The sequence below is a fragment of the Crinia signifera genome, chromosome 12 (assembly GCF_055691185.1).
Source record: "Crinia signifera chromosome 12, ASM5569118v1, whole genome shotgun sequence".
NCBI classification, from domain to species: Eukaryota; Metazoa; Chordata; class Amphibia; order Anura; family Myobatrachidae; genus Crinia; species Crinia signifera.
Window position 1 is genome coordinate 13,873,032 of NC_139228.1, and position 13,767 is coordinate 13,886,798.

General features: G+C 45.6%; 1 protein-coding gene across 1 annotated transcript; it reads right to left on the bottom strand.

The window, feature by feature from the left end:
• Nucleotides 1-12,457: 12,457 nt before the first annotated feature.
• Nucleotides 12,458-13,381, bottom strand: LOC146050302 (olfactory receptor 5AP2-like). The gene has a single exon (XM_083167235.1). It carries the CDS (start codon nucleotides 13,379-13,381, stop codon nucleotides 12,458-12,460), a length of 924 nt encoding a protein of 307 aa, XP_083023361.1.
• Between the last annotated feature and the right edge of the window lie 386 nt (nucleotides 13,382-13,767).

Genomic DNA, 13,767 nt, shown 5'->3' on the forward strand with positions numbered 1-13,767 from the left:
GGGTGCGGTGAGATGCGCGGAACGCGCATCTCACATCTCATCGCACAGCACAAAAAGTATGTTGCATACTTCGTACTAGATCTCATCTCATTGCATTGTAAAACCAATCCGATGCGATCTAGTCCAAATTGTATACAATAATGTATGGGCACCTTTAAGCCGAGACACACATTTAAAAGTTTCTTTCCAACCAACTAGTTGGCAACAAAACTCTGGTAATGTATAACAACAATTGCTCCTTCGCTCCAAATCATAAATATCAATTATTAAAAGATAACTGGCATAATCCCTTAGATCAGAAGTGCGGCAGAGGTGTGGCGCCCCCTGCTGTTTCCTTACCATAACAGTGCTAGTGATGTGTTTGTTAACTCCAGACCGTTTTGTGGAAGCACCTGTGAGGGGCTGTGCTGGTGGCTTTCTTTCTCCGTATTGATATGATAGTGGTTGGATTTACTAAAGCTGGCCATACACCTAAAGATTTATTGTCCAATCTGGCTGGTTGTAACAAAAATCTGGTAATGTATGGGAACAAACGACAATCGACCATTTGATCTGAAAATTCCACACAACTGACACTCATTCATACAAATTGGTTTAAATGAAATGAGTTTCTCATGTGTTTTATTGAACGTTTTTGCCAGTTTTTCAGTTGTTGGGAGCAGTGGTGTAGCTAGGTGCCACAGTGCCCGGAGCAAGGGCATGTTTCGCGCCACCCTACGCCCCCTCCCCCAAGATTTGTAACATTATACCTCAAACCGTAATGCCCATTGCACATTTTGGCGAACTTTGTAATACCCATTACACATAAAGCCACATGCCATAATGCCAATTACACATAAGGCCACACATGATGCCCATTACATACTATATAACAAACTGTAATGCCCATTACATACTATATAACAAACTGTAATGCCCATTACACATTTGTCACATAAGTGCCACTTCCCTAGATGCTCATTGCTAGGAACTTCATGCTCGTTGTCAAGGGGGACTGACCTTGCTCGTTGTCAAGGGGGACTGACCTTGCTCGTTGCCATGGCCGCTCCCCCGTCCGCCCATCTCTCCAGCTCCCCGCTGTGCCCGCCTGCCCAGCTGAGCCAGAGATCAAGTCTCCCACCGAAGGTGCGCGGTGGAAAAGTGGTCATGGGCTTGGCCATATGACACTAGTTAGAGTGGCTACATGACAAAGGGTCAGGCTGCTCCCCCTGTATAATAAAAGGACCCCACAGGCTGCTCCCCCTGTATAATAATAACAGGACCCCACAGTCTGCTCCCCCTGTATAATAACAACAGGAACCCACAGTCTGCTCCCTCTGTATAACAACAACAGGACCCCACAGATTTCTCCCTCTGTATAATACTAAATGAACGGTCCCCCACAGCCGCTCCCCACTGTACCCGGCATCAGTACCCCGTACCGCCAAAAAAACCCGGCAAGCGCTTTCACTGCGCATGCGCCGGCTAGGGATGCCGGTGCCAGGGATGCGGTGCCATGACGTGACGTCATGGCGCCGCTTCCCTGGCACTGGCATCCCAAACCGGTGCATGCGCAGTGAGAGCGCTCGCTGGGTTTTTGCTGATCTAAGGACTCCATATGCCCATACAGAGCACACTAATCAGGAATACCAAAGACACCAAGAAAGCCAACCTTCAGCTGTAGGATGGCCGCGAAAAGAGAAGGCGGTGGCTAGTGATAGGGTTCAGCTATACTTATCAACCTTCGATGTCAGCCAGAGAATTCATCTTCTAAGTGACGGCCGGAGAGAACATCTCTTGAAATTAGCTCGAAGTTTCCATCTTATGCTGAAATTAAAATCTGTTCTTACATCTTAAAGGGAAAGTGCTGTATATAAAACTTAAACCTTATATGTATATAAAAGGTGAGAATCATATCTATACTCTATCATTAGCACACCACCAAGTGCATACAGGAGGCTGACAGCAAGAAGAACACCCAGTATTAGATTACTGCGCCAATTGTCTTCAGGAGATGGGGGACCTCAGGACTCCAAGAATAATATTATGCCAAAGGATTGGATAACCTGGCTACATATAGGGTTTCTAGCACATAATGGAGGGTGACTGACATGATATAAAGTCTGACCAGCAGTAAAGATTACCTTGTGCACAAGCAATGGCTTTCAGTGTTCAGTGTAATAAAGCAGGAGACAGCCAGACAGGAAGAGCAGGGGTTCCCAGTGTGAGGACACAGGCTGCACCGTTACATTCACCCTACTAAGGATAAAGGTGATCTTGCTCCAAGTTCTTATAGTGTCCCTGTCACAGAGGTCAGTGGACTTGCCGAACAGAACTGTGCGTCCCCTGCCTGAGGGGAGGGAGAGAAAAAGATGTGGAGCCACTCACAGGGGCACAGGAGAAGAAAAGGCCGCAGCGCAGGCAGGAGGCTGCAGGAATCTTCGCCGACGGAGCCCTCCAAAATTGCGCCGCCGAGAGCCAGGGCAGATGGAGAAACAGGCTGCAGTGCACCCCACCACCACACCCGTCGCTCCACACCTCCCGCCGGCCAGGCCACGCCCCCCTCGCTGGGTTTTTATGGCGGTACAGGGGTACGGATGACGGGCACATCGGGCGAGCAGGGCGGGGGAGCTGGCGGCAGAGTGCACGGCTCTGGCGCCAGGTGACATTCCTGCGCCCGGAGCGTGTGCTCCGCCCTAGCTACGCCTCTGGTTGGGAGAAAATTATCAAATGTTATTTGCTCCCATACTGTACATTACCAGAATTTTTGTTCCAATCAGCCAGATTGGAGAGCAAATCTTTAGGTGTATAGAGGGGGTGGTCAGAAGAAACACCCACACCGGGCCCGATGTCTTGTGGGCCCCAAGTTTCTGAGGGATTCAGGGGCTGTAAGCACGACTGGTTTAAGCGTGGCGGCAGACCAGCCTGGATTCCTGGATGGGAACTTACTCCTGGTATGGGTCATTTGGTTGACCCATATTTGGTTGATATGCATTGGGTCCAGGGCCGTCTTAACAACAGTGGGGGCCCCTAGGCAAATCAATGCACTGGGGCCCTTACCCATTCTCCCCTCCTAGGTGTGGGGGGTGCTATCAGCAGCAGCTTTGATGTCCCACGGTTGGCAGGGGCTGCTCTATCTTCCATTTAACATGTAGGACCTGGAGCAGTAACTTCTGCTAATTACTCCATTACTGCACAGGTGGTGGGAGGGTGAACACTAACGTGTGGAAGGGGGCACTGAGCTGTATGAAGGGTCCCTTGTAAATGACTTCCAGGGAGGTAGGGGGTGTTTTATACACAGGGGACGGTTGGATAATGGAGTGGGCTTAATATTCGTCATTTTCCAGTGGAAGGGCAGCTTGTTTGACTGCAGATATCGCCGTTATCTGGAAATAGATTTCTTAGCCTTCAATAGTATTAAAACCTAGAGTCCCAACTTTCAGGAGGTGCTGGGAACTTGGGGATCAGAGATCAGGAGCCAGAGCAATCCATTGACACAAATATAAAACTGTACACCAGACGTTTGGAGCTGGAAGGCTGATATCTCTGGTTCTGGGCATGATAGAGACAAGCCGCTAGTGTTGACAGAAAGGGGAGCGTCCCAGCTTTTGGAATATACTCTGTCAGAGAGAACCTGACTGGGAAGTGCAATTAACAGGTCGTATCTGGACTGCTGCTTTGAAGTTGGATATCTCCAGTTCCCCAGGGCCGATTTTTCAAAATTCTGGTATCCCTGGAAAAAGGGGATCCTCAGCTATAGGGCCCTTATACACCTGGGGCCCCTGGGCAGGTGCCCATTAAGCCCATATGAAAAGAAGGCCCTGATTGGGTCGATCACAGAAGGTTGACATGGCATAGGTTGACAGGGTTGCAATGTTGATACAAGCATTAGGTCAGCATGAGTTAAAAAAAATTTTTTTGTCTTGAATGTCGACATAGTCAACATGGACGCTGTCAGTGTACTGCATGGCTCGGGCACACTATTCTCCCTCCACGCCCTAGTGGATGGTAGTGTATGAAATACCCTCTGTCGGCTCAAAATGCACATGGTGTACCTTACGTCATAGGCCTTGTTGACTCCTCTCCAAATGTAACTTTTTATGTTGTGGCCAAAAAGTTAAATTTTGGTCTCATCACTCCAAATGACTTTGTTCCAGAAGTCTTGAGGCTGGTCTCTGTGCTGTTTGGTGTATTGTAAGCGGGAGGTTTTGTGGCATTTGCATAGTAATGGCTTTCTTCTGGCGACTCGACCATGCAGACCATTTTTCTTCAAATGCCTCCTTATTGTGCATCTTGAAACAACCGCACCACTTTTTTTTCAGAGAGTCCTGTATTTCAGCGGAAGATATTTTTGAATTTTTATATTTTTTTGCATCCCGAACAATTTTCATGGCAAATTTTTGTTGGTCTACCAGAACGTGATTTGATTTCAACAGAATCCCTCATTTTCCACTTCGTAATTAGTTTGAACACTGCTGATTGGCATTCTCAATTGATTGGATATCTTTTTATATCCCTTTCCTGTTTTATACCATTCATTTACCTTTTCCCGCAGATTCTTTGACAATTCTTTCACTTTCTCCATGACTCAGAATCCAGATACATCTGTGCAGCACTGGATAAAAGATGCAAGGGTCTTTCAGGAGTCCAGAAACTCACTGACCTACACACACACTGATTACAAGCAAACAGATCAGGATGGTTACATTAGTAGACATTCAAACCCATTTGTGTCAACTTGTGTGCATGTTATCAGGCCAAAATCTCCAGGGTATGTAAACTTTTGATCAGGGTCATTTGGGTAGTTTCTGTTGTGATTCTGATTTAAAAATAGTAAACACAGTTGTTTGACAATAAATGGCTTCACCCAACCACTAACCATGAGTGAAAGAAAAGTTGTCATTCATATTCTGGCCATAAAATTACAAACTCTGCTAGGATATGTTAACTTATGAGCACAACTCTATATAATGCACAGATTAAAGGGTTCAATGTATCTTATAGAGAATCAGTGTTGTTTCTAGACAATTTATCACCCGATGCGAAGAAAGAAAATGTGCCCTGCCCCCCATACATAATGTGGTAGTGAATAAAATTGTGTGCCCTGCAAAAAGGGTGTGACTTAATATAAGGGGTGTGGTCTTGCAGGAAAACAATTACCTTACACCTCACTTTTGCAACCTGCATGACCAAACATTGGTTACCGCAGGAATGGTCATTGCCCTCCCACGCTTAAGTTGGTGGGCTGAAGGCCACACAATGACATATAAATATAAAAGCCCACACGGTGACCTAATACACCTCACAAATTAAGCCCAAACAATGACAGGCTACATAAATCAATATACACTGTTTAGCCGCGATGCCCATTACACATTACGCCATGCACCACGATGCCCATTACACATTACGCCATGCACCACGATGCCCATTACACATTACACCATGAACCACGATGCCTATTACGCCACGCACTGTGATACACAATACGCCGCACCTCGTAATGCCCATTACGCCGCAACTCGTGATGCCCATTACGCCGCAACTCGTGATGCCCATTACACATTAAGCCGCACCTTGTGATGCCCATTACACATTATGCCGCACCTTGTGATGCCCATTACACATTATGCCGCACCTTGTGATGCCCATTACGCCGCACCTTGTGATGCCCATTACACATATGCCCCCCACAGTGCCAGAATATCCCACCAGCAGTGCAACTCACTATTGCTGCTGCTGCTATCACCATCTGCTGCTGCTGTTATTGTTGGGGTGGGGGTGGGGTGTAGTATGCACCTCACCCCAGTCCATTGTCCCACCGCTTCTAAGGGGTGGGGAGCGCTCATCACATTGTGTGTATTTCCTTCCCCTCACTGTGTCCACTGTCCCTGGGCCATCAGTCAATCATACTTTGTGGGCTGGCTCCTGACTGGCTGCCGGCCCGCAAGCTCTGATTGGCTGACGGCCCAGTCAAACAGATACAGTGAGGGGAAGGAGAGCCGTGTGATGCGCTCTTCTCCCCTCTGAAGGGTAGCGGCGGCGGGGGGGAGCTGGTGCCCCAGCTGTTTTAACAGTGGCGGACAAGCCAAGCGGTGCCTCGGGTGGCAGCACGGCTAGTCTGCCTCTAGAAAATGCCCTGTATAGAATAGATCATGGAGTATAGTCAGTGCAAAAATCTGCATGTGTTTTGCCTATGCATAGTATACTATGGTATATGTAGACTCTTCTGTATGATTTTGCAGAGAACACAATTTTTTTTTTTTTTTTATTGTACAGAAGTTGTTCAGGCATTATAACGGTGTTACAACAAGATAATAAAAATTGCCATTCTCTGACCGTAATAAACAGAGTATTTTTCAAGACCATTGGTGTGGTCGTGATCATTCAATAGGAGAAAGACATAGTAATGAATTATGCAGACCATGCTATGGACACAGTTTGTATTTTTCCAACTTTTAAAACTATAAGAAAAAACCCTCCCCCGCCCCTAATTAAAGGTACTAGCTGTTTTATAGACAAAAACATTAAGGCATGAATATAGCATAAAAAAAGGCTCAGCTGGCACACTATATATCAATAATACATGCTGTATAATACAATAAATGACACCTCTAAAGCTGTGTACACACAGGGGCGACCATATTGCCAGTGATGGGAATATGGAAACACGCTAGCGACCATATTGCCAGTGATGGGAGTGTGCCACGGTGATAAATCGCCGGGTACGCGCTCCCGTTTTAAGCCCCGTTCTAATCGCTGGTTGCAGGAGCTTGCGTCTGTGACCCGCTGATTACCTCTGCGGCACTGCCGGTTCCCTTTCATCAGCGACCATCTCTGGTCGCTGATGAAAAGGAGAAACTGAGCAATATATTGCTAGCAATATATCTCCCCCGTGTGTACCGGGCTTAAGACTGATATCAATGGTTGGTAATATTTTGCTGACGACGGCTGAGGCAAATCTAGAAGAGGTCCATCTGCTCCACTTGTTAAAAAAAGGGGCAAGGTGTCCCGATACCTCATTTACAAGAGCCCTCCAGTTATATATATTTGGGTATGTAACATCGAACCATTTCCTAACAATAAGAACCTTGGCTAGAGATGTCAAGCATAAGACGTATTTATAAATTGCGGGTGAGTGTTTCTTCTAGATCAAGAGTAAACATACAGTATTTAGGGTCAATAGGGGGGACTATGTAATACATAAAATGAAATTTGTTGGTACCTAAGACAAGTGGTGGTGTATTTGACTGACTAGAATCTGACTCCATTGCTCTCCGTGTTGGGCACCCTCTTGTCCTTGAGAGTCAAGGCTATTTATATCTATCTGTCTATTAAGGTTGTTATACAAAGTAGAAATCTGGCCCTTCGTGTTTAGATTTTTAAGGAGAGTTTTAATCTGGAGTCGGAAGTGGAGGCGGATAGAAGAGCCTATTTGACAGTCGGAATTCTTCAGCCAGTTGCTGGAATGACTTAAGGTACTCCTCCAGAAATAACTGGGAGACAGACGTAAGGCCTACCCGAAACCAAAAACCATCAGAGGAGCGCTGCCTAAACTCTGGGAATGTCCTATTGTACCATAAGGGGGTCTCGGAATCCATACCCCTCCAATTCCATAGCTTGTGGGCTTGGCGCCACACTAACAGCGCTTGTCTGAAGAGGGGAGAGAGTGGGAGTAAACGGAAAGGAGAGAAGAAATTGGATAGGAGAGAGACGAGACCCCACACACTCGGCATAGGAGCACTCAAAAGTAGACCCAGAGCGTCCCAAGATCCATTCTGATAGGTGCATCAGTTGAGCTGCTATATAGTAGGCACGAAAATTCGGGAGGCCCAATCCTCTGTCCGTACTGAGTTTGACTAGTGTTTTTATGGGCTATTCTAGGTGGCCTATTCCCCCAGATAAAGGATGAGAGTAAGCTGTTTATGCCCGTGAAGACATGCTTAGGAATGTAAACTGGGGAATGCTAAAGCCGATATAGGTATTTAGGAAGTTACGTCATTTTTATTAAATTGACTCGGCCCGTAACAATGAGAGGGAGCTTCTTCCACTGGTGAACACGCCCCTTAAATTCAGTAATGACAGAGTCAATATTAAGTGATACAAACTCCGTCATCTTAGGGATGATCCATACTCCCAAATATTTAAATTTAAGGACCCACTGCAGAGGAGAGGAGGGAATCTGTTCACTCTGAATTGTATCCGACAGAGGCATAATGCTTGACTTTCCCCAATTTACCAGAAGGCCGGAGAATGAGCCGACTCTATCCACAATCTGCAGCACCGCCTCAAGGGAAGCTTTAACATCGTTAAGAAACAGGAGTGTCATCTGCATATAGAGCAACAACATCCTCTCGCCCGCCAAGGGGAATGCCCCGGACCACTGGGGTGGTGCGGAGAATGATAGCTAAAGGCTCTATAGCAAGGGCAAAAAGGGTGGGGGACAGGGGGCAACCCTGCCTAGTCCCCCTACCGAGTGGGAATGCAGAAGTCACATAGCCGTTAACCGATATACAAGAAAGCCATCGGGGAAGAATAGAGCAGTCGTACCCAATTAATAAAGCCAGGGCCAAAGACAAAGGAGCACAAGACCTCCCATAAGTAACCCCACTCCACGGAGTCAAAGGCCTTGGCAGCGTCAAGTGACACCACCACTGCCCCCGACCCACAGTCCGCACCCCCCTGTAAATGACAGAAGAGTCTCCTGAGATTCCGAGTGGTAGAGCGGCCCGGCATAAAGCCGGACTGGTCATCATGTATAACAGAAGTGACTACTGCATTCAGTCTGGTTGCAAGGATTTTTGCTAGTATTTTCACATCTGTCGACAGGAGTGAAATAGGTCGATATGAGTCTGGGAGGGAGGGGTCCTTGCCAGGCTTTGTAGAGAACACAATTTGAATGATTGTCTATTATTTGTGTCTTTGAGAGTATAATCATGTCCTTTCCTTATAGCACATGTTACATAAACATCTGCAGCTTCTCCAACATGACCCCTTCCACGAGGTACAAATCAATGTAGGATTGCAGTGACTGCAATCAGCTGAGAGTGAGGTCCAGGTGCAGAGCATTGTGCATCTTATATAAGGGGTCTGAGATCATTGGTGTATCCAAGAGATAACACAAGATGTACATTTTAAAAGGAAATACATGATGCATTCCTGGCAATTCTTGGCCTCATCTGCTGGGTAATGGGTCAGGCTATAAATCAATGGTCATCCCCCCACCCCCATCAATGGTGTGGCATTGGTGATGAGCCATTGATGAAAAACACACTTGCCATAGGCAATATTTATTTATTTAGTTTCTTATTCCACAGTGCTGTACAGAGAATATTTGAACATTCACACCAGTCCCTGCTCCAGTGGAGCTTACAATCTATATTCCCTACCACATGTACATGCGCACACACAGAGACATTCTAGGGTTAATCTTTGTTAGGAGCCCATTAACCTACCAGCATATGGGAGGACACCGGAGTACCTGGGGGAGAATATACAAATTCGCACAGTTAGGGCCATGTTGGGAATCGAACCCATGACCTCAGTGCTGTGAGGCAGTAATGCTAACCATTACACCGTCCGTACTACTGCCCCAATAGACCATTGATGGTTGCATACCATTGATAGTAAATAGTCCTCCTTTTGCTAAACAGGGTTCAAATTGTCCCTCTCCTCCAGGGAGCATGGCAACCAGAGAGCAGTGTGTGAAGGGCTCCCGGGTCACAGCGGCTGCAGGCTGAGATCTGCATAAGGAAGGTCAAAGGGACGAAGATGGGAGGGTCACTGAGATAGTCTGTGTGCAAACATCCCCCACTTTCTGTATAGAGGAGCTTTTGTTTTGCCTGGTCATTATCTAGACAAGCTGTGTACCTGAGGGGTTGTAGTTAGTCATGAGCGTAGGTGTAATTGAGCTACCAATGAGGAGTGAGACACATGGTAGTACTAGAGGTCCCAGCAATAATCCAGAGAAAAGTGCCCGAACAAAGATTTCTGAAAAATAATTTGGTAGCGAAAAAAAAAAAGCACTGCACTATATATACAGTATAAAAGGGCAATCAATTACAGAATTATTTAGTTAACACTACTCCTCCCCTCTATGGGGTTAATTTAAGTGTTGTGTGCCAGATGCCACTAGATGGCGCCTGTAAGTGCAATTAAGTTTTGCACTGTTTGGAGACTCACAACTTTCATTCTAGCACCCGCTATCTGTGAAAACTCGTGCAGTTCCACTTTCCTGCCTGGGGTGTCGCTGTCTGATGTGGTGTTTCTAGCACAGGTCTGGTTTGCATATCAGTGCTGATATACAGACCACACTTTGCTAGAAGCACTACAGCAGACAGCGACACCCCAGGCAGGGAAGAACTGCATAGGTTTGCAAATATGGCGGGTGCTAGAATGAACACAGAAGGACCATTGTAAGCCCACCCCCCTTTTTTTTTTCTCTCTGACTGTGTTTTATGGGTATAGCGCTAGTTATCAAAATGATTGTGTTAATTCTATTCTGCATGATGCTACTGTACTGTATGTGTGGAGAAGCCAGCCACCTGTGCTACCCAGATCCCTTAGCAATACAAGTTGCCCAGTGTGTATGGGGCTTAAGTCTAATGTCTCCACTAATCTGCTCCAGGAACAGGCTGTAAGTGGTCATCGCGACATCGGAGATCCACTCATTTATGCCAGACCATACCTGCTTTTTCACAAGCACACCCAAATGCCATGTTTTAGTCCTTTAATGCTGTCTTTCTGTCAAACACCGATGGATGCTCTGCATACGGATATGTATTTGCTATCTATGGACACGAATGCACAACATGAACGCTGCACACTCGCGGTCATCAGATCATCTGGACACCAAATATTGTGAATATCAATCCTTGCTGAATTATGCCCTGTGTGTGTGTGTGTGTGTATAGACTTAGAGAGATCACAGGTTCCTGTAGAACTTCAATCTCTCTATCTCAAAGTAAAAGACGTGGGCACTCCAATAGTGTATTACCACTTTTAAAACTTTTATTGAAATAAAAAATCAGAACAAACAGGTAGGGTCACGTACCGCAAACTGCGGATGTTACCTGCCTCTGGTGTGTACAGCATGAACCGAGTACTCAGCACCTGGAGACAGTTGGAGAGGTTACACTCTTCTCATGGCTCCAAGGCACAAGATCAGAGACTCACCGGGGTACGCAAATCTGTACCGGATGTCATTATCAATTCCAATTTAGTAGGGGGAGTGTCTACAATGAGTTGGTTTGTTAGGTCCTTGTAAAGAATTTGTTCAAAGGAACTCAATCGCTTTTTTTTTCACTCAGAGGCGTAAGAGCCTCTCAATTTTCACAAATAGATACACCTTAATAAGGTTCAAAAATGTATTGACTGCTTTGTGTTTGAAATGGACCAGCTGGACCGTTTCTCCAAGATCTGCCGGGGTTCCCAAATAGACTGCTATGTCTGTTAGGGCAATGCTGGAATGAATATATAACCTCCATACAGAGTTTGGGATTATTCAGGGTACAGTTCTCGCCTTCTGGAGATGCACTCAGTGGGAAGGCTCCCCCCCTACTAAAATCGTTGGAATTGATTATAACGACATCCAGTACAGATTTGTGTACCCCGGTGCATCTCTGTGAACTTGTGCCTTGGAGCCGTGCGAAGCGTGTAACCTCTCCAACTGTCTCCAGGTACTTAGTACTCAGTTCATGCTGTACACACCAGGGGCAGGTAACAGCCGCAGTTTGCGGTATGTGACCCTACCTGTTGGTTCTGATTTTTCATTTCAATAAAAGTTTTAAAAGTGGTAATACACTATTGGAGCGCCCACGTCTTTTACTTCTAGATACACTTACCCGCTGGATTCGGGAAAAACGAGTGGAGCAGCCAGCTTAATATACAAGCGCAGTGTTTACCCAAAAAAAAGAACTTCTGCATCACAGGTGCAAGGATTGAAGGACACCTGATCTCTTTTGTACTCTGGGAATTATCCCTTGGGACTGGTATCGTTTACCGTTTCATTTATATACCTCTTTACCTTTGCGCATTGTAATTTTTTTTTCTCTCTATATCTCATTAAACATTGTTTAGCCCACAAAGAAGATGGCACAGGTGATTGCACCTATGGCTACACCCCTGGACTGGAAATAGAATTGATCAGTAGAGCTGAAATAATGCTTAGGAAGTATTAATCCCAGTAATTCTATGAATTTTTGTGGGAGAAACTCCTACAATTCTCTTATTAATCAACAGCCTTTATCCACAGGAGTCTTCTACTTGGGATTCGGTGAAGAGTCCTGGAAAAACCTTAACTGTTGGAAGCTATTGAGGACTGGGTTTGGCAACCCCTGGTGTAGATGTTGGCTTGCTCCTTGGTGATTTAGATGCTTTTGTCCCAACAGGTATAAATCCTTCTCGTCGACGGTTGCAGTAGGAAAATCTTCTGCCAAGGAGTAACACTTCGGGTCCAGAATAGGTTTCAGATGGTTAATCACCTTCTCGGATGATTGATTATTATCTCTATCACATCCTTATTTCTCACACTGTATATGAAAGGGTTCAACATTGGAGTCACTGCTGTATAGAGAAGAGACACAACCATGTCTGTTTCAGGAGAGGAACTGGAGCGGGGCTTCAGATATCTGAACATAATGGTTCCATAGAAGAGTGTAACAACATTGAGGTGGGAGGCGCAGGTGGAGAAAGCTTTATACCTCCCTTGGGAGTAATGGATCTTTATGATGGAGGAGATAATATGGACGTATGAAATTAGTATCAAGAAGAAAGCACATATAACAGTAATCCCTGCCGAAATATGCATCATTATCTCATTGAGCCAAGTATCTCTGCAGGACATTCGCAGGAATGGAGGAACCTCACAGAAGAAGTTGTTGACTTGGTGGGACCTGCAGAATGGCAGTTGAAATATGAGGGTCACATGAATGATGGAGTTGATGAAGCCCACACTCCATGACCCGGCAGCTAAACAAAAGCACAATTTTTTGTTCATGATGATGTTGTAGTACAACGGCTTACAGATGGCAACAAATCTATCATAGGCCATGACCGCCAGTATTATACATTCTGTTGCCCCTAATGCTAAAGAGAAATACATTTGGAGCGCACACCCTAATCGGGATATACTCCTGTCCTTGGCTAGGGTATTTATTAGGATAATGGGCACAATGGAAGAGGAGAAGCCTACATCAATAATAGAAAGGTTACTGAGGAAGAAGTACATGGGACTGTGCAGTTTTGGGCTGATCCTTACTATAATGATCATTAGAAGATTTCCTGATAAAGTGGTAATATACATCAACAAGAACATGAGGAAACAGATAACCTGTAGGTAAGGGTCATCAGACAACCCAAGTAGGATGAAGCTGTCTGTAGAAGTTATGTTAATTTCTTTCATTACGTCCAATTGATACCTGGCAGTAAAGAAATGGGAAAAAAAGTGTATGTGTGCACTTATAAATTCTTAATTCAGTGGTTCTCAAGCTTGGTCCTCAGGACCCCACACATTTCACGTTTTTAAGTTCACTTGACAGGTACATTACTGCCGGACACATTTTAAAAGATCCACAGAGCTAATTATTTCACATGATTCTGTGAGGAGACCTGCAAAACATGCACTGTATGGGGTCCTGAGGACCGACACTGTGAACCTGTGCCTTAATTGTTAGAAGCTGTTCTACAGGAACACTAAGATTCCGGTTTGGTCAAGGAGCCCAAAGGCTAAGCACTGCATACAGGGTCTCCCTGGTGATAATGGACATGAAGGACGAGATCCTATTAACT

Coding starts and splice junctions, on each gene's coding strand:
- LOC146050302 (XM_083167235.1), bottom strand. CDS start 13,381: ATGAAAGAAATTAACATAACTTCTACAGACAGCTTCATCCTACTTGGG.